Below are 21,173 nucleotides of genomic sequence, written 5' to 3' on the forward strand. Positions count from 1 at the left end.
GTGGGTTATATAATCAGGTAAAACATGCCACAAACATTTTGTCTCTTGTTACCCAGGTAAGAAACTGAAGATTGTAGCCGGACACAGCGGAGACTATGTGGTGCCGTTGGATGTTTGACCTTGTATGAGTGGGAAGGAGTGGATCACACATTTTCATGTGACATATTCTGATCACGTTTACAGATTGTAAACTTGAAGCTAAGGAGCTATGTATGTGCACGATTTTATTAGTAATTCCAGATTATTTTTATTCATGACTCCAAAATTTCATATATTTATGCCATCTAATGGCATTCTCATCAAACCGCTTGTCGAAGTCATTTGATGTCATGAACTAGAGATAAATTTTGCTCTACTAAGTTTTTGCAGGTGTATCGGGCAAATTGTTTGCTGTCACTTGATCGAGAATTCAGTTTTTATTTTGTGTAGTGGTTGGCTTCGTGAGTGTGATTAGTGTAAGTGTTATTCATTATACCAATTTATAATTGTGATTGATTGTACACAACCACTGTGGACCGCAACGCTGACAGATGGCTGTTTTAAGTGTATAAACTTGATGTTTCTTACAGCGCAATTCAGGTATGTACGTGCTCACAGTAATGGAGGCCGACATTATATGGTGATGAGTGAAATCGCTTATTTATCGTTTTGAATTGCTACATTGTGTTATTAACCGCCTTAGTAAAATATTTCCAGTAATTGCTGTGCTCGGTTTTTTTTTATTTATAGTGTTCTGTCTGACGACAGGTCCATATGAACAGGATCCTTCCATCCTTTTCTCGGACTGGGACCTGTTCATATACGTTCTTGGCAGATGATCCAGAAGTGGTTTGCCATTGCCTTCTTCTGTGTGTGAATGGAGTAATTGTTGGGATGCCACGGAGAAACCGGGGAAGCCCCCGGAGGAAAACTCCGTGTTGCCTAGACCACGGCCTTGCCCAACAACACAAGTTATAAATTCGGGCACCGCCGGGAATCGAACCCGAGACCCCAGGTTTACAAGGCCAGCGTTCTAACGGCCCCGTATTAAGTACAACCAAGCTAATTAATCTACATAGCCTATTACACGTTAAAGAACGTAATATTTATTATATGCCATTTCAGGCTAAAACATGTCGCTGTAATATTTGTGTCAACTGTATGGAATAAGTGCTAAATTCATTAATTGTATTAGCTTCATAACTAAATCGTCACTTGTTTTATCCGTCAGTACGCATTTAATAACGAATTGATGTATTCAAGGATTTCATGAAATTAGGTATGAACGTTGTGTCATAGGTGAATTATGAAATTCATAATTCCTCATTTTCTGCACTCGGTAATACAAACAACATAGTTGCTTGATGTCGTGAAGTGAAATGAAGATGATGCTATTACCCATGATCCTTTACGCATGCGCAAAATCCATCACAACCAAACTTTCTGCACTGGTAATAACGTTGACGTTACAGAATGTAGGGAGGTGGAAACTTTGACCTTTAAGTAGTCACTTTGGCATGACATCAATACCAAATTTTATGAAAAGCATTGTTGTCATTATGACATAACATACTACCAAATTTAATTAATTTCCATCCATTCATTCTCTAACGTTGTGATACATTCTTGAATTTCTAAGGTAAAGATAAGTTATACCATTACTCTTGATCCTCTGCATGTATGCATAACTATGATAATAATGATGATAATTATAATAATTAATGCTTCTTATATGTAGATGGTTATCATTACTTCATTAGAAATGTTCCAAAATGCTGGTACCTACAAGACTGCCATATTTTAATCAGAAGATACCTTTCTTCTTCTTATATGTTAATATCCTTGATATTTGTAGATGAATGTTAGAGTAGTTAGTACTTTGAAATAGGTCATAACCTCTCCTTTCTTCATGCTTTCACTTCGCCATGAATATTCATCCTCATATCTCATGCAGTGCTAAGTAGCATACAAACCCAAACAGTTGAAGATAACCATGTTTCTTTATGAATAGAAATGATAACTTAAGCAAAATTCTTTAGTTTCATATCGAGGGTAAATGGTGATGGGACTGGAGAATTATGCCAGGAATTGCTGCAAAAATGAGGAGGGAAAACTTGTCTCAAATTACATAAATTTAAATAGGATTTTTGAAGATTTGAACTTGAGGTATTCCTTGGAAGTTCTTATAACAGACAGTACCATACCTGTATACTTTTAGTTCGTGGACTTAATTTATATATCTGCGAAGGATGATTTTAATTATAAAACACCATTCATTGCCAACATTTATTATGCAGTGAAGAAATGCAAGTTAATTCACTGCAGTCTCATCATACCTGATCTTTACAACGAGGCGTTATACATAAAATCATTTGTTTCTCTAAGACTAATAAAGTAAAGTGGTTTTTGGTATATACATCTTTATGAAAGTTGCGACTACTGCGATGAAGTAAATAATGACTCAGGTAACAATCATGCTAGCTTAATATCGCTCTTTAACTTTGGTGCTATTTTGAAACATTTTACAAATAATACACAGAAAAAAAAAGAATTAATATTAGCTGCCATTAACACAACCATTATAATAAATGCTGAACTTTAAATAGGAAATATTTTTGTACAGTTTCAATCTTCTGCGTGTTTTATCCGAAATATCAACAGTCCGATGGCCATCCTTGCTTTTTGTATGTGTGACACACGCAGTTTTAAACTAAAACAGTGACAGTTTGCATTTGATGATTTATTGGCTGTTTAATTATGCATCCAATTTGAATTTAATCTATGACCCACAATAGCAAACAGTTATATTTTAGTATTAAGAAGAAAAATCCAAATGTGCACAAAGATTTTCTAACCAAACATAATTTGAGCTTACTTTAATAGCAAACAATCAAAAGTAGGAAACACCGATAATTTCAATTTAGTGATAATTTAATATTAAACGAGTCATAATAAATTTAAAACAAGAAACCATGTCAAACTTTGTACTCTATAAAGATTTTGTTTTAGTACATTTCTGGCCCATAGCTAATTAAATCTATGCATCTAATATACATTCCCACAAGAGAATGATTAAAATCATGATCATTGGCACACATTAGATTTTAAAGAATTTTGGGCTGTGATGGACAAACATTTTCCTGATATCCATTTTAATGAATGTGGCAGTACATATTTATTTATGAAAAGGTATATCCACCAAAACCTTAGAGTGCGGTTGTACACTACTATAATATGACCTATAGTATTGTACGGATCTGAATGCTGAACTTTAACATCTCTAGCTGAAAGAATGCTTATGACCTGGGAAAGGAAAGTTTTAAGGCAGATTTTTGGTCCAATATGTGACAATGGCCTATGGAGAATTAGAATGAATATCAAGCTGGAGAAGCTGTTCAAAAGCTCAGATATTGTAGCCGTAATAAAGACAAGAAGGATAGAATGGCTTGGACATACACTGCAAAAACATTTAGCCTCGGAATTACTGACTCCATTGATAATACATAATTCATATGTATTTCTATAGTTTTCATGGAAGACATTCTAGTATAAGTTGCCTGAATTTTTCTTTAACTGTAAAGCAGTGTCAGAAATTATACACAGTGGAGAAATTTAAAAAAGTTGAGAAACTCATGAAAACTTAGGTCCATCAGTTTCACCAATGAGTGTATCTGTAAGATATGTGACCTTGAGGATTCGCGTGAAGTACTGTTTTTCCAGCGGCATGTTGACTGTCCACGGCATGACCCTCAGGCCACGCTCCTTCCACAGACGTACCACTTCTCTGTAAAAATTAATAAAACACATGAATAAGATCTGTAATGAAACTGCTATATATAAATGATGCAATCATATATTCATGTACTTAGTTCTACAGTATTATGAATTGTACAAAATGTTTATTGCAGAGAAGTATGGTAATGTTCATTCTTACACCATCAGACACAATAGGATAATATAATTAAGATGTTAATGAACTGATAACTGGGATACTGGGAATGACCCATTCTTCAAGTGCCTGAGCACTGCGGGTCCCAACTTTTCGTTGGCTCGATCTATAGACATTCGGTAGGACTCCTTGGACAAGTGATTAGCCCGTCGCAAGGCCTCTACCTGTACACAGGACAGCACAACACAAAAAAATGCAGACAAACATCCATGGCTTGAGTGGGATTCAAACCCATGGTCCCAGCGACCAAGTGGCACAAGGCCCACACCTCAGACCGCGCGGCCACTGCGGGACCCATGAACTGATAACATTGAATATATTTAAATTGCAAAGTAGTTATCCAACAACAACTGTACATCTAAATGTACAGACCTCAATTCGTAACTGGCAGATGAGAAGAAGAAGAAAAACACACACTCGTATATAAACTTAATGTCTTTCTTGGCTGTAAACATGAGATTATATGAGATTTGAGGTCTCTTGGTGTCAAAGTTGTCAACAAATCCATATGGTGTCCCAACTCAAAGACCATCATGGATATGTTTCTTATTGAACAAATTAAAATACATGCAGACTATTTAAATATGGAAAATATATTCATGTCACACATGAAATAAAGCTGAGTTTCCATTTATGTGCAAATTTTTGCTTTGTGAACAGCTTGTCAGAACCTGCCATACTCTTATAGCAAACGTAAAATGGCAACATACTTCTGGGGCACAAAGCATTTGTACTTACTCTGAGATGGTATCCCTCAGTAAGCCTACCAGTGATGCACTGGGGAGGTAATCATAAAAATAGTGCAGTGCCCATTCATCCAACATGTCTGCCAAACGAGCAACAATGCTGGATGAGGTCATCATACCTGTACTGCCCAACTTCACTGGTGCCATTATAGAACAATGTTGCAAACCTGTGAGGTCTCCAAGCAAGTGTGCCGGTAATGCATACATCTTGATGTCAAACCTGCAAACAGCATGAAAATGGATTGGGAAGATACTCACGAAGTAACAGTGTCCTTGTGAAGAAGAACGACCGACAGACCTAGCATGTGATGATAGAAGTTGTCATATGCCCATTTGTTGACTGCGTCTGCAGAACGTGCTGCCAGTATATGTGGAAGGCTTTTGTAGCGGGGCAAACCTTCACCTTCCACTCCGGAATAGGATGAAGAAGCATACACGTGTGGTCGCCATGCCAGAGAGCTTGTGATGCATGGGTCTCCCCGCCGGATCTATATAAGTCATATGATGCAAGGGCAAAATACTCAGACCCATGTGGCCACAGGCTCCTAACGTCATGCTTACAGGAACTGATATAAAGAGTGAAATTTTTCAGTACAGTAAATTTAGTCTTACTGATTTATATACCACTGATATCTATTTAAATCATACCTTACACAAGAATCCATTTTCTATGTTGGAGGTATCAAATTTCTGGTAATTCATATTAGCCATTTTATTCTCTTTCAAAATAAATTTTTCACAAAGTAAGGGCAGAATTTAAAAGTACAACTGAGAATGTATTACAATCTGTACACAATGAATTTGAAGGAAAATGCCAACGAGGAGCATAATTCAGTGAGTACTGTTAAACAAGATTTTTTAATATCGGGGAATAATCCTCAATACATAAAATATGTAATTTTAATCAGAGAACAACATAAATGGTACATTTAAATTAAATTCAAACAAATATAAAATGTAAATGCTGCATATCTATGACCTTGCAAGTGAAACATATGCTTTCATATCATCAAGATCCAGTACATTAATATTCCTTCATGTGGTATGGTATAAAGCTAAGAAATTAAACATTTCTATCTACATTTCCCACCTCACTGGGTCAGATCTGTCGTTTGTAACTTGAAATTGCAATATTAACATGGTTTAGAAGTTACACTGAGATCAACAGAACATACAGTATCCTCCTTATCTTGAATTTGAGTCCAGGCTATAGGGAACTTTTCCCAAGGAAGTGACATTCCAATATGAAGTTACTTTACACTTATGTTCAACAGAACAATTGTTATGAAATTTATCAACTTACCATGTAAATCAAGAGAGGACTGAATGATGACACAATGGCTCTGGTGTACATTTCTTTGTGGTGCTTGTATGCATTGTGGATCACAGATACCAACTGTAGGGATGTAAAACTTCAATTTATATCTAGACTAGAATTAGTAATTAATACAGCAAATAGGAAGGAATGACATATATCGATCAGAATGTCTGCATTATTGTGTGAAACATAAGAAATTGATACAAATGTTTGCATTGAAACATAACCTATAACTGTGATTTTCAAACATGGTTTAAGGTGTCTGCAAGTTGAGTATATTCTACTTTTTTATTTTATTTGATGCTATATCACTACAAGTTTACATTTTTCATCATATTTTACACTACATGCTATACCAGCGTGGTCCAACTGGCAGCCTGCGACCACTTGTAATCCAGCCTGAGAAAGTATTTGTTAATTTGTTACTAGTTAGTACAAACCCATTTATTTTCTTTAATCGTAAGGATTTGAAATAATAATTGTTACAGGAGCAAATTTAAAAATTTACAACACACTAGTCATTTGTGCACATTTAAATACAATTTATATTCCAGCATATGCAATGGTAATTTGTCATTTCTGAATATGTATTATTAAAGATAACGACAAATGCGAAAATAGTGAGAGTAGGGGTTTCTTGGCCCTTGGGTCCAACAGGAAAACTATTCCGGTCCGAGCAAGGAAATAAGTTGGACCGCCCTGTGCTATATTATAAGCTACAAAAAATAATTTGAAACGATTTATCAGTGCCATTGATTTTTAAATGTAAATTCGGTATTGTAACTAAGAGAAATGACTGATGACCTGGTCTATAAAATGGATTTAATATATGCAAGGCATTATATGTTTTTACCAACCACAGACATGAATTATAATTTGATGTAATAACATTTATGTAGTGCTGTATACAGACTTGGAAATGTAATTCAAACAGATCAATATGTAATTAGATTTAGATATAAACACAAACATACCTACCTTCAAATCATCGCCTTTAAGATCTATAAACATTCGCAGGCCCAAATCAAGGCATTCTTTCACTGCATCTTCAAACAGAGGAATTCTTTCTCCTCCATATTTATGTCTGTCACAAAAAAAATGTTATTTTCAAACAAACAGTTTTAAAACATGAACCCAAAGTTGACAATTTCTACAGTAGTGCAAAGTAAAGATACCTCATTGGATGTTTTTCTGATATGTCTAGTTGTTTAAGTTCTTCCCATGTCATGTTCTTGATTCTGCCCGTAGCTTCAGTCATCCTATCTACGGTGTCATCATGAAATACTATTGGTATTTTATCTCTTGTCAGTGCAACATCAAACTCAACTGCAGTCATACCCTTCTGTTTTGCCTGAAGAACATTACAAAGCACAATATGAATATGAATATCATTATTATTATTATTATTATTATTATCATCACTCTCTTCCCTAGATTTATTTTCTAGAGTAAAATAATGGGTTTAACATACAAAGAGTTATCTTGAAGGTGGATTCTCTTCTGTTCAAGTGTGCAGTGACATTACTGTAAACTACTTATTACACCACGAAACAAGATGCACCCAAATTTACAAAAGTAATAATTTTTTAAAGAAATTTCATAATCTTACTGGTTTCATACCCCACAGGGTATAAAGGGTTAACAAGATTATGTGACCAGATACTACTTTTGTAAGAATGTGAGTCACATCAGACTACATTTTCTCCAGCACGAGTACAAATGTAGTCTGAAGCAGTGCATGTGTTTAAAAGTAAAATTATTATAAGTTATTGTGATCTCATAGCTATTTCTGGAAAACCTACAAAAATAAGAAAGGGATAAAAGTATATATATTGAATTTAAATACATTTTCTGAACAAGAAGGTTCATGTCATCATTAACACACCCTGTTGACCTTGTTCATTATTTGGGAGGTACCTGTCTAAACGCAGTTATACTATTTTCTGGAGCATCTAGTGCAGCTCCTCTGTGCGCAATGCTTTTCATGATGTATGCACCATCTTGACAATCCTTTTTTTTGTCATCACGTTCTTGAAGTAGTGGATCTTGTCCCAGTATTTCTTCCACTGTTGCAGGATCAGGAGGCGGTATTCTTCCAATGTGGACTAGAATGAATATCAAAAGAGCTCCGACACTTGCTGTAGGTACAGCAAGACATAATATTTCCGAGAAATAGAACCAAAACCCATAAATATAAAAGGAAGCTTTGACGGAACTCCATATCACATTCACGATAGCAGCCATGTTGTTTACATAACCACAGCACATGCTACCAACGTGTACAGGTCTGTGTAGGCGATCCGTGTTACCAACCGAGACGGGTGGTGGTTTTGGTGGTTTTATTTACAGTTCAAAAATTTGTTGTTATTATATTCCATAATATATTATTAACTGGAGTACGTACAGTGTGCGAGCCAAGTTATCGTCTACATTCTGACACAGCGACCTTATTTCTTGCATGTGGTATAGTGATATCTTAAAAAAATTATTGGTACGTGATTTATAACACCTGGCGCTGTTGATTGCTTACACTCCGTAATGAGAACCATGCAAGTATTTTCTATATTTCTGGCTGACGGCTTGGATGAGAAATTTATAGCATCTGATTCAAATGTAACAGAAAATTATTTCTTTAATTCTCAATATTTTTCATGCTTTCATACACGCATATTGCTTTTCCTGACTGTTAATTGCTGCAGGCGATGAAATACTCTTTCGTGATTTAATATTGGCATGTTAATTAACTATCAATTGTTTAGCAACAGTTTTACGGCGTTAATTAACTGTCTCAGGCTTGTGCAATTACTTTTAATTTCATAATTTTAAATTGCAGGTAGGCGAGAACCATAGCATTTAAGGACAAAGTAAACCATTCAGTTCGATAAAATTCATATTTCAATGCCTGAATGTTGGCAGCAGTTTGATATTGCATGTCGACTGTCATTCAATGTGCGTTCTTAGTGGGAATAGAAGATTTTTGTTTTGTGATGTGTTATGTTATATTTCTGGATTGTCATTATTATCTACAGGCGACTGGGGATACTTACATATCTTTCTGCTTGAACTATTGCAAGAGTAAGTACGAATACCTCCCATTAGGTGGTTGGATCTGTTTACGGAATAGTTTTGGAATTAGGTTAGGCTTACTTGGATAGTATTTCGTTCATGGAAATGCAAATTATTGATAGTTATTTTTGTCTCTAACCATGTATATCAGTACTCTGAACTAAAAAGCGATATTTATATGTATTCCATTGATGCAACGAACAAATTAATACTATAAAACGTTATCTTAAATGATTCGTGTAACGTTCAGTAGTTAAAAGTAATAAATTATAATACATGGTATTTACCCGCCGAATAGCTACACATGAAACTGCTCGCCCAGTTAGGCGAGGTCATTAGGAAGGCGGAGAATCGTAACCAACCTTGAGTGGGTTTGGATTTGTCTTAGGCCCCCCATACACACACAGTTTGGCCACCCGTTCGGCCTGCACAGTTGAAGACTGAAAGGCAAAACTCATGTGTGTGGTGCGGCCGGCCGGCCAATCGTTTGGACTGTTGGACTGTAGGAAATCCATCAGTTCTGCCTGCAGGACGTAGCACGTGACAGGTGGAACGCACGTGTGTGACGATACCGGCAGGCCAATCGCTCAGTTGCTGCTGCTGTCTCGTGTTCTTCTGTACTGAGGACAAATTTGACCTCTTTGCAAAAAATGTCGCTGCCAAATTACGAGCATTAGGAAATAATGAACAAAGGATTTATGCAGAGAAATTAATAAATGACGCCCTTTTTGAAGCAGAGCTTGGTCCATAACTTGCGTTTTTTTATTATTATTTATTTTATTTTATTATTTTGTTTTTGCAATACACACGCGATAGCTGCATATGAAAACAGTTCAACTGTAGACATGTTTTAACAACTAAACATGACTGCACTGCACTCGGCGACATAGGCTGGAAGACTGTGACTGTGGCATACAGCCTGCCGGTTTATCTGCGCGTGTATGGGGAAGGAAACGGAGAGGCCTTGTTAATAAGTGCTATATTTGAACAAGCACTAGGTGTCAGTTGATTGCATGGGAGTTTTTATTTAGGCCCAGTATTACATTTATATAAGTACTTTTACCTTATTTTACATTGTTATTTATTTACCTATAGTTGTGTCCTGTGTAGTTCTTACAATAATCATACTTCTGGAAACACGTGCCTTTCACATGATTTCATCTTGTTACGCCCACTCCATTCTGACTAATATTGTAATAAATCTGACTGCCAGATAGACGTATTTAATTTTCTATGTTCACGGTTGTGTCAGGTTCCAGGTCATGTTCTTGGCTTTCGAGAAGTCTGCTTATTTGACTAGTTCCACCGAACGTTGTAGCTGAGTTCTTAGCTCTCCTGCTTCGTAGTCGAAAGGCCCCAGGTCCAAAATCTTGGCTAGGAACAGGCTATCCTGACTAAGGGTGTTCGTGGTTTTCTTCAGTCTCTCCAGACAAATACCTGGATATCACATAAAATTAGGCCACGACCGCTTTCTTTCACATATTCTCCAATCCATTATTCATCGTCATCTTCTCATCCGACGTTCCTCAGTCTAGATACTTAAAGCGTCGTTAAGTTCAGTATCTTGTATAAGATTAGCCGAAAGAAATGTCACATTTTACGTCCGACTGCGGACATAATCCATTTAGAATTTTCAAACGATTTCAAATACTGTGGAAAATTACAACTTGAACTTTTAAATGAATTATTCGGCATTTAAAGGGTTAAAAGCTTTATACGGGAGAAAAATGAATTATACAGTAGTTTATTTTTAAAGTGTGTATTCGCCCTGAAGAGGGCGACTGCAGTGTCTCAACATTCGAAGCGAGCTACCTCCCAAAGCCGAACTTGCACATACAATGATATTGTTGACACTTTAAGGAAACTGAATCTAGAAGTCACTCTTTTTTCTTCCTGACATAAAAGATAATGTAATTTTCACTCGTTGCACCACAGAGGAAGTACATGCAGACCTTACTAATGGAAAGACAGCAAAATAACTTGAGTGTTTTTCAGTAACGTTTATTATGGACAGAGCTGTTGCTGATGTAATTTATAGTTGATTTCATCAGTAGGCTCACAGTGGGAATTGATTCTGCTTCACGCGTCACCTGTAGAAGAAGGAAATCCGATTTCTGCGCTCCAGAAGTGAGTTTGGGAAATGGAACAGAATTGCTTTTGTCAACAACCCAATATTGGAGGAGTTGCTGCTTTCGAGAATATGACTTACTTACCACACGACAAATCCACACAGTTTCGGTTTTGGAAGTAGCTGCTGTCCACGGTTACATTATACTCTTTCAGTAAGCACGCGTCCACCCCACTACTGAAAGAGGACAGTAAATAAGTGACATTCAAAGTAAAATTGTTTTTCTCTGTCTCCATTCACCTAGTAGAACGACAGATGTAGCCTGACTATAGCGAGATGTCCGAAAAATGGTATTAGATAAATACAATTTAACGTTAGCTGCCTTCCATCGGAACGTAGAAAACCACAGTCAACACTTTCAACGTGGTGAGAAACTCAAATTTCAGATACAAAAATATTGAAACTTGGAGTTGGCAGGGTTTAAATATTAGGCCGTGTGCTGATGGACGGGTTTCAGTTTTTACCAAAGAGCTTAATGAACACGTAAATTATTTCTGGCAGGCCAGTCAACACGCCACATTTAACAGAAATAGGAGTGAAGTAAATAAAATATTTTGTTGCCATAAAGCGTGGTTTTAACGCTCTGTGGTTTGGAGAGCGATGAAATATTCGGTCTGAAATAGAGAGTCACGTGCAATATTTAACAAAATTTGTTCAGTCTGTGGCGCTGATGTGTATGAGTTGGCAGAATATCAACATTTAAATATTTTACTCAGGCCTTCTTGAGACTTGAGAATCCCAAAGTGAAGTTTATACTGTTACTTTGAACATAATTTGGACAGACATGGAAGTGAATTCAGTTTGGATTCCCACAATTTAAAAGCCCCTTCCATTTCATTTACGTGGCGTCCGCTTTGTTTATATAAGTTGTAACTGTCAGAAATTAAGTGCGCTCCGCGTGTTTTGAGCTGGGACTCAATATTTTCCTGCTTAGAAACCTTTCTCGGTCTGTTATTGGGTAAAGTCAACTGAAAAGTATTGATTTCCTTATCCTTTAAGCGTCGACTTATTTATTGTAGGTAATAGTAAATGGACAAAAGATATAGGCATCATAAAAAAAGCCAAACATCGTAACAGATAAAAACTTCGAACAAATATTTTCCAGAAGTTATATATCAGTATTCCGTTTGGCGAATTTGCACACTCGTAGGGATTAGGTGGTTGTAATTGCGCCGAGAGTTCTTGGTTTACAGGTACGCATACAACCAGATAGTTATCAGAGAAAAATAACAGAAAGCTTCAGAAACTGGTATCGTCTCACATACATTTACACATATTAACATGCATGTATAAACAGATACATACCTATTCATACATGTGTGTACATACATACTGATACACACGAAAAGCGTACACAAATAGTTGGTACAAACTTGAATAACAGTTATGTATTTAACACTTCAAATGTATTTACATTTCAGCACAGCTTATCTCATAACACATTCCAACATCGATTCATAATTATCGTTATTCATAAACGCGAACATTACAGAAATATTAAAAGAAACTTCACTACAAGAGGCAATATTCACGTTTGGGATCGTAGTGAGAAGTCAAAATAAATTGTTAATAGTTGCTCTGTTCCGTATTTACCTTCGCGAACAGTTGGATTTTAAAGACAACAAAAATCAATGCCGCTACAATATTTAGTAGAATTTTTGGTTTTTAATTACATCGAAAGAAATTAATGAATATTATTCACTTTGAGTTCTGACATTTCTGTTAGTATAGTATATTTACTCCACTGTTCAGTTGAAATTCTGACATACACAGTCATATGAAAATGATAGAAACTTACATAAAGGAATCGTTTCATGTCGATCCAACAGCTTTAATATTTATTCTTATGATTTTATAATGATTGCAATGATCTCTGGGTTATTGCGCTGTGCTGTATTTTGGTTCTGTGCTAGCATTTCAGTAGGACGTAATGCCTCCTTCATCAGACATAACAATATGGGACAACAATCCAGAAGTTAATTGATATTTAGGTCGCAGTGAAAAGGTGGAGCCTTACAAAATTTAGTATTAATGTATCAAAATGTTTTTGACATAATTCTGGTGTCAGATCGATTATCTGTCTGTAACATTCCAAGAGCTTGCTGAGAGTTATGATTACGTTGAAAATAAATTAAGATTAAAAAGTTCTTGCATTCGTTCGGCTTTGTTCCCCAGGAAACAGTTTAGGCGTTCAAGGAAACCCCCCCTTTTTTTACCGGTTTAGTGATCTAACGTTAGCTAATACATTCATCTTGGCCCACGTTTTTCGAATAATCTTTTTCATGATTATTTAAATTTGCGTATCTTAAATTTTCCTCAGTTTAGAAGAATTGGCAAAAATGTCTTTGCATTAAAATTAATTGATTTACAATGTGAGTTAACATTTTAAATCTTTGGTTGCATCGGAAGCAACTAACCGCTACCAAATATCACGGTTAGCAAACATTTTATTACATTTGGTAGGTCCCGGTTTAAAATCTGTACATAAAATCGAATGTGGTAAGTGATTTACCTCGACGCAGTTTTGGGGCAGTACCCTAAACTGGGCTGTGGCTACTTCCTTTTGTACCACATATAATTCATAATTCTCGCTCATCCAGTTATTTGATGCTGTTTAAATAAAAAAAGTAAGAATAACCTCCCTTTCTTCTCCCTATTTTCTTACTTACGTGCATTATATTTTCGTCTCGCCTTATTCTTATATTTTAACGTGTCATGTATTTTGTTGCAAAAATGAACGCTAACATTTGCTAATGTAAACACAGGCCAGTTTGTTCATTCAGTATGTAATTAAAGCTGTGAAAGTTAACCGTTTGAAGCAGGACTCTGTGACCGATTTGATCGATGACGGTAGCAGTGTGACCCCACTCATAAAGAGATGATCAGTGGATCTTCTGCCAGTGTTACCAACAGCCTACCGTGAATTCATATATTCGCATTGTAGCCCACTACTTCGTACAGTGCATTCATGGATAAAGTTGAACACAACCGTTACTTTCTAGCTCCCGGTAGGAACTACTGTAATTTTGGTAACTTGATTTTATTGTTTTTATGGAACGATACTTGACATATCGGCTAAACGTTGTAGCGCTTGGCGGTAAGCCATGCAGTTTCAGCCGGGAGCCGGGAAGTTACATTTAGGTTCAACTTCATCAGTGAACTCACTGTAGTAACCGGTAGACTATTTATTAATTGTTAAGAGCGTATATTGCTGATATTAACCGAAAGTACAAATAATTTTGTATTTATACGTTATTTTATACTCGTGCCATAGCTTTGAATCGAATACGACAGTGAACGGCTCTGAGTATACTTTCGTTTGTGTATTGACATCGATGTTATGCCACTGCTGCGGGAATTCTGTTATAAACTCGTAGAAATTCCGGTCAGTATATTAATTAAAAAACCTGTAAGTAAATACTTAAAATCTCGATATTTATTGTGTTCTAATGACGTAGTCACATGCATTGTTTTTTACTTCTTTTCCTGTGCAAGTCAATTCCATTGATCTATCACCTTTTCGACAGTTGACACTTGGTGATTTTTAATGATTGTTTTGGCGGTCGCTGGGAATAAAGTCGTGCATGTCCTCGAATGTTTTAAAGGACCGTCTCAATCTCTGCTACGTCTTTCCGGTACATTCGTCTGTAAAAAGAAAGGCAGGCAGTTATAAATTTATTGCCACTACTAAGGCACATGAAACTAACTAACTAACTAACTAACTAAAGTGCGTGACACGAACGATGGCGACTGAGTCTTAGACGCTTCTACGTGTCTAAAGCCACGTGCCTTCGTTAGCCAGTTGACTTCAGTCAGCTGCTCTACGTTCACTCGATTAGTAGTGTTGTTCGTGTTACATGTGAATGTCATATTTGTGGTATGTATTCGAGTTTCGTGGTTACATGATGCAGATTGTGAGTATTCAGCAGTAGGTGCGTGATTGGCTTATTAAAACGGAAGGCACAGACAGGCTAGAAAGCTGGTGTTTAAAGTATTCAGTTACGTCAACCGTGAAGCAGATGCACCGCCTTCATTCGTGCCAGTAAGTTTAACTAGCACAACACGTTGAACAGTGTTTGTGAAGTACACTTTTGTGTTAATTTTACCTGACTCATAAAAATGCGTGTGTATTTGGTTGACTGTCAAATCATTTGACATTTCTCAAATTCCGTACGCAATGTCAAGGGATATAAGGAATAACAGGGGACCTAAGACCACAAAATAACAAAAGCAGCGAAGATAGATAATTGATGTGTGCTATGATTATAATTTTATCAATATTTGCTATCGCAAAGTGCATTTTATTATCATGATTGATTTTGACAAACGTTTAGATGTAGGAATTAAGACGGTGGAGCAATACCTACACCGGTGGGGACCAGACCCCATAGTTTTCTACGAAGTAATCTCTGTGAACGTCTCTTGACGATCTGCAAAACTCTTCGTGTGGTCCAGGGAAAGCGCTGCAACTAGTAAAGATTACCAATCATTAAAACGTCTCATACTTTTCTGTCTTTATCAATACTAATTGCCAATGAAGGCTGCTGTTTTGTAAGTGACATTTTACTCAGATCCATTTTGACATAGTTTCGCTCTTCATGTGCAGCTGACAGCGGAAATGGTTTTGTCGCAATCTAAAAGACCAACATTGACAATATGGGTGTAATATCATATGGAGTTTTTTATTGTTCCTTCTATTTAATTGAATATAACAAAATAGATTCAATAGAGCTGTATGCCTTAATGTGACCTTTTAGTGTGCCAACTTATTGTAGAACCAGTCTTTATTTTTCGGTCTTTTGATCGGTTCCTTTTGAGTTTTTACACGTTTCTTGACCGTTACAAGGAAAATTAAACCAGTGCATGCAACCAGTAACACATGTTATTGAAATGCGTTGAATATTTTTGGAAACGAATCATATGGACAGACAAACAGGCACAACATAACATGCCGGTTATTAATAAGAACATATATAAATTACCTGGAGTGGACGGTCGCATGGCCCCAAGACCAGGCCAACGACTTAGACCTCGGACGACTAGCAGATATGTTGAGTCTGGGTCCATGAACCTGGCACATAACAGCAGAGGTATGGAGCTGTAGATCCGCTTCGAGTTCTGCCACTCGGCGCTGTGCCGCCCCCAGTGCAACCTCCATACGTCCTAGGAGATCGTCGCATCCCGCCGTAGGACACCGCGGCGTCAACAGGAGGCGCCTGGGTTCCGTAGGGGGGGTATTGGGGGTCAAGGTTCTGCCCAAGCTCTGAAATGAAACAGCGTTTTAGGATGAAGTGGTAGTTCGGTTGTGAATAATGGACAGTAAAGACGCTTCAGAATGCATACTCTTCGGCAGATATTATTTAGATGTTAAAATCAAGGAGATGCGCAGAGATTGTAGCACGCAGGAGATTGGACAGAATTTTGTTTGGAAAGACTAACAAGATTTTACAGCTCGGAAGACCTGGTGCAGATGGAAGGATAATATTAAAAGGACAATGGAATATGGTGGGAGGGTGTGGACTGGATTCATCTGGCTCAGGGTAGGGATATGTGTTGGGTTCTTGTGAGAACGGTAATTAACCTTCGTGTTCCATAAATGTGGGGGAATTTATTTGAGTAGCTGAGGAACTTCTTAAGAAGGAACATGCTGCAGGGATTGGTTGGAATTCGGAAGGATTCGAGAGAAGCGGTCGTTGCTTATTTAACGGAACTATATCAAGAGTTTGTCTAGGGGTACTGAGTATAATCGTGAAAATATGCCAGGAAAGCTTATACGCCGGTATAAATTCGAACACTGGATCTCCTGAATTCGAAGCGTGTGTGATTACGACTCTACTGCGAGTTTTATTTTTTATTGTACCGTTCGGGTATAAAATGTCCAAGTGTCTATCTAGCCCAGTACTCTTTAAATTCAATGTGAAAGACCTGTTGTTTGGTCTGTACCTATTGGTGTTATAAATATGTTTTACCAGTATTACAGAAGGTAGATGAGAAAGCGGTAAAGTCATCCCATTACGCGCCATGTAGGCGCTCAGGGGAGAGGTGGTGTAGCTCCCACTCATTTCAACCTCGGCAATAGATGGGGATCAGTTGTCAGAATCACGCCTCGGCGGAGCATATCCTCGGGGAAAGGACCCCCAGTACCCATTAGACAGGATGCTGGGTGGGCTCTAGAGCCGGTCTGCCTCTGTCGGGGATCGAACCCAAGTCATTCAACCCGTAGTTAGTCACTGTACTGACTGAGCTCCCCGGCTGGTGAAGAGGGTTTACACTATTTTTTGTCCGAACCCTAGTTTCGATCCGCAGACACATTTCTGTGCGGTTTTAGGGTTTAGTTGCCTTTAAAATGCTTTAATTGAAACTATTTTAAAATAGTATTTGTTAAGAGAGTATCCGCACAAGGAATAATTTGTGAGAATATTTTCACTCTCACTAAATAGGATCATATAATAGGATTATTGTTACTGCTGAAACGTCAGTGAAAAGATTATCTACTTCTCCGTTTATGGGATTACGTCCTGGAAGCTAACATTTTCATTAAGAAGCAATATACCGTGTCTTTAACAGGGAGAGTCCTCTCAGGGCAACCAGTAATGCATGTGAGCCGCTAGGATGGGTCCAGACCCGACCTAACCGCAGCTCAGACCTGCCTCTCGTATGTCCCACAACTCCAGGCCAGTGGTCGGTAACAGGCTTATTCCTAGCTGAGCAAAATGTCGCAGGCCGAATTCATTACAACTGGTTGTACTAGCCTTGTTGAAAACATCGACTGAAAAACAACATTACTGGTGATCTCACACTCTGACGTAAAGTATATTTCTTTAGCATTTTATAATTTTTGTGCATCTGGTAACCCCTTTCATATAAAAGAATTCGCGAATTACTGTTCTTACAACGCAGATATTAGTGGTAACTTTTCCGTGCTTGTACTTTATCTTTGGCGATGTGAATGACCACTTTGGTGCTAAACATATTATTTTTCTTTCATTATTTTGCACAGCGTTAGTCAAAGCGGTGTCTCGACGTGTCGAACAGGAATAAAGAAAATTTTCTTCAAATTGGTCCTTATTTCCGAAACTCAAAGCTCCTTTCTCATCGAGTGCTACATGCGTCTCCCATGCCAATCTCTTTATTTTATCACCCTAATGATATTTTGTGATTAGTACAAAGCATGGCGCTTTAATTTTGCAGTTTTATCCAGTCTCCCGCTGCTTCGTTTATCGTTATTTTCCTCTGCGTACGCAAAAACAAAATATAATGAGAGTTTAGAAAATTTCAAAACAAACTTTGCGAAAGCCGACATCAGCAAGTCTGTGTGTTATATATGAGAGTGACCTCGTGCTGCCTGGTGAGAAAACTGACTGCGGAGTTGATTAATATTAACAGATAGTGGATATTTTTGGAAGAAACATTACACATACTTTAACGCGCGTTCCGTACTCAATTGTTACTCTGAATTCCAAACGTCCGCCAGTTTCCATTTTTGCCTTGCTCGGTCTGTACCTAGAACAGAGAATCGGGAATCGGGTGGGGTATTCGAAGTCATCACGGGCCGGAAATCCTCGTGAAATAACATTTCTGCGAAAATAAATTACCTAATTACAAACTCTTACACTACTGGACATAGGTTGCTTTATACGTGTACAAGAATGTTTACTGTATTTATATGGCTCTGAACAGTATTCAGTGGCAGGCTTTTGTAAACGCGGTGATGAACTTTCCATGAAAGGCTGGAACGTTTATTGAGTAGCTGAGCATACTGTTTGTTCCTTAATAAGCACTCCTCTTGCGTATGAAGTGTGTTGGTTAGGTTATTACGATAAAAATACTGTATTGTGTAAATTTATACAGGGCCGTACTCTCTGCGGATCGGATCAATATTTTCATTGGCCATAGTTTGTCAGCCACTGCCATAGTGGCAAATGAAGTAATTTTAATTGTTAGGAGATAATATTGATCAGGTTCCAATTTTAGAATCGTCGTATCAAGCGTAGCGTAGGTTTATGCGATATATATTGCAGAGAGAGGCCATGTCCACCTGTCTGTCTGCCCACAGCTGTCAAGAGTGAAATTTGTTAGCTGAAGCGTTAATGCGACCTGCAATTCTGTATTTAGGAGGTTACTGATTTTGTCGGACTGGTCTCACAAGAGTGTGTGCTTTTGCTGTTTCACATTTCAGGCGCGTTTGGAGCGAATAATTGCAGAAACGTGCCTAATTTTTTCCCCCCATGTCTGTCCGTATATGACGACTCCAAAGTCTTCGAACCTATTTTTATGACATTTAATATATGGGAGTTTTAATTAAATTTGTCGACACACTCCAATTTTGGGTTAAAATCGAACAGCATTGGCGGTCAGTACATGATGATGTACATGAATTTTCTGCTTTCATCTCGAGCATAAATCACTAAACATTTATCTGAGCTATGTTCCGAACAAAACATATCTGTACAGGCTAGTTATAACGGCGAGAGATATGAAGATCTTACGCCGTTTAGTCTGGTAGGTAACGATCGACGTTTTGGAGATCCCTGTCGGTCATTATAGAGGCTACTTTCGGCCTTCCCTTGCATATCAAACTCTTGTTCGTAGTTCCTTGATATCTCTGTTTATTTTAATTCATTGTTTAATGTTGTTATTTCCCTCATTGCTTTTATTTAATTTTCCTGAAATTAATTTGTTCCTTTCTCTCTTTATACTACGTAATGTACGTATTTCTTCAATATATTTCCATCTATCTCACTGCTCCGCCCCCCCCCCCCCCCAGTTGAGGTCGCCTCTTCTTGTATTTGATTTATCACTCTGCGTGTATTCTAGTAGCACTCCAGTCCTCGCCCCACTCCAATTAGTTCGGCCAGGTCTCTGCCTTATCCAGCCTAATTCTTTACTTACACCAACTTTGCTCGCGTGGCTTACTCATCGCCCTGAAGCTGGAAACAGTAAGCTCCTTTGAGACGTCGGTCGGTATCTACCAGACTACAACGCAAGATCCCCCAAGACAGTCGTCTTCGTAGGTGTAATTGGGTCGCTCTGGGTGTCTTACCCTGCTGAGCAGTGAGCAGCAGCCCCTGACGGCGGCAGCCCGCGTGGAAGGCTGGTCGTCGAAGTGCATAAGCCTGTTGATGGGGCGGTGACACATGCAGTAAGCGCGTTCCAACAGCAAGAGGACCACCGCCAGGAGAATCCCTGACCCGAGAAGCAGGAAGGTAGAGAAGAACTGCTCTAGAGCCAGGGGGTCACTGCGACTCGGTTTCTCTTTACTCATGGGCTTGTTACATGCACCAGTAAACCAGAACCGACGTAATCGCTCCAGATCTCCTGCGACAACAGAATGAAACGAAAGCTTTCCGTTACGGACTTCTTAAATCATACCATTTCTGTACTGTGAGTGCTGAAGGTGTAGGATACTTGCATTGGATGCCAGCGAAAACGGCCGTCGTTTGGAATATCAGACAAAACACATGCTGAAAAGTTCAAATGGGTTCATGTTATTTATAATCGTGAACGCGTTATGTTTTAACGTACACTGAAGGCGTTGTAATGTATAGGTTTTATGGAATTTTTTCCCCCAACGAAGTTGAAAAATACGCCTATTAGCTTCGTCAAACCAGTCTTACGTCTGCCGCATGTAATGACTTATCACCCTGATGATGGAGGTAGCAAGCACCTGTGAAACGTCAATAAACTTATACCAGACCACACGGCGCAGCATCAGAAGACAGCCATCATCTTGTTAGACATACATTAGCCGGTATTACAGTGGTATGAGTCCTCAAAATTAAGAGTAAGAAGGAAGAACAATTTTTGGAAATTTCTTGTGAATCGGACATATTGATTTTTAACAATTATGCAGGTGTGATTATATAATTTAGACGTTAATTTAACGTTGAAGATTAGGTATTGCTAAATTACAGGTAACATGAAATATAGGCCATAGTGCAGTGTTTGTATTTAGATTGTCATTTTTTAATTTATGTACCCTTACCC

General features: G+C 37.9%; 2 protein-coding genes and 1 long non-coding RNA gene across 5 annotated transcripts in view; 1 reads left to right on the top strand and 2 right to left on the bottom strand.

Moving 5' to 3' along the window:
• Positions 1-2,251: 2,251 nt before the first annotated feature.
• Positions 2,252-8,265, bottom strand: LOC110834478 (glycerophosphodiester phosphodiesterase 1). The gene is made up of 6 exons (XM_022073671.2): positions 7,910-8,265; positions 7,168-7,343; positions 6,971-7,076; positions 5,978-6,070; positions 4,933-5,162; positions 2,252-3,763 (listed from the first exon to the last, which is right to left on the bottom strand). Exons 1-6 carry the CDS (start codon positions 8,258-8,260, stop codon positions 3,610-3,612), a joined length of 1,110 nt encoding a protein of 369 aa, XP_021929363.1. The 5' UTR covers positions 8,261-8,265; the 3' UTR covers positions 2,252-3,609.
• Positions 8,266-8,930: 665 nt separating this feature from the next.
• The window catches only part of LOC147873633 (uncharacterized), a 61,245-nt gene continuing 49,002 nt past the window's right edge, over positions 8,931-21,173 (top strand). The window contains exon 1 of the long non-coding RNA XR_015535474.1: positions 8,931-9,067. This is a non-coding gene — a long non-coding RNA (uncharacterized LOC147873633). The remainder of the gene's footprint in view (positions 9,068-21,173) is intronic.
• Positions 12,425-21,173, bottom strand: part of LOC110834473 (glutamate receptor ionotropic, NMDA 2B) — an 80,829-nt gene continuing 72,080 nt past the window's right edge. The window contains exons 16-19 of one of the 3 annotated variants that reach the window (XM_087350252.1): positions 20,230-20,504; positions 16,169-16,449; positions 15,554-15,649; positions 12,425-14,831 (exon numbers count right to left, since the gene is read on the bottom strand). In XM_087350252.1, the coding sequence (XP_087206378.1) occupies positions 14,786-14,831; positions 15,554-15,649; positions 16,169-16,449; positions 20,230-20,504 (698 nt within the window). In that variant the 3' untranslated portion in view covers positions 12,425-14,785. Of the gene's footprint in view, positions 14,832-15,549; positions 15,656-16,168; positions 16,450-20,229; positions 20,505-21,173 lie in introns of all 3 variants that reach the window. The other 2 variants (XM_087350253.1, XM_087350251.1) reach the window with 2 other exon arrangements.

This window comes from Zootermopsis nevadensis, unplaced genomic scaffold (genome assembly GCF_977971745.1).
Source record: "Zootermopsis nevadensis isolate Lab colony 2312 unplaced genomic scaffold, Znev_1.0 Znev_ptg000017l, whole genome shotgun sequence".
NCBI lineage: Eukaryota > Metazoa > Arthropoda > Insecta > Blattodea > Termopsidae > Zootermopsis > Zootermopsis nevadensis.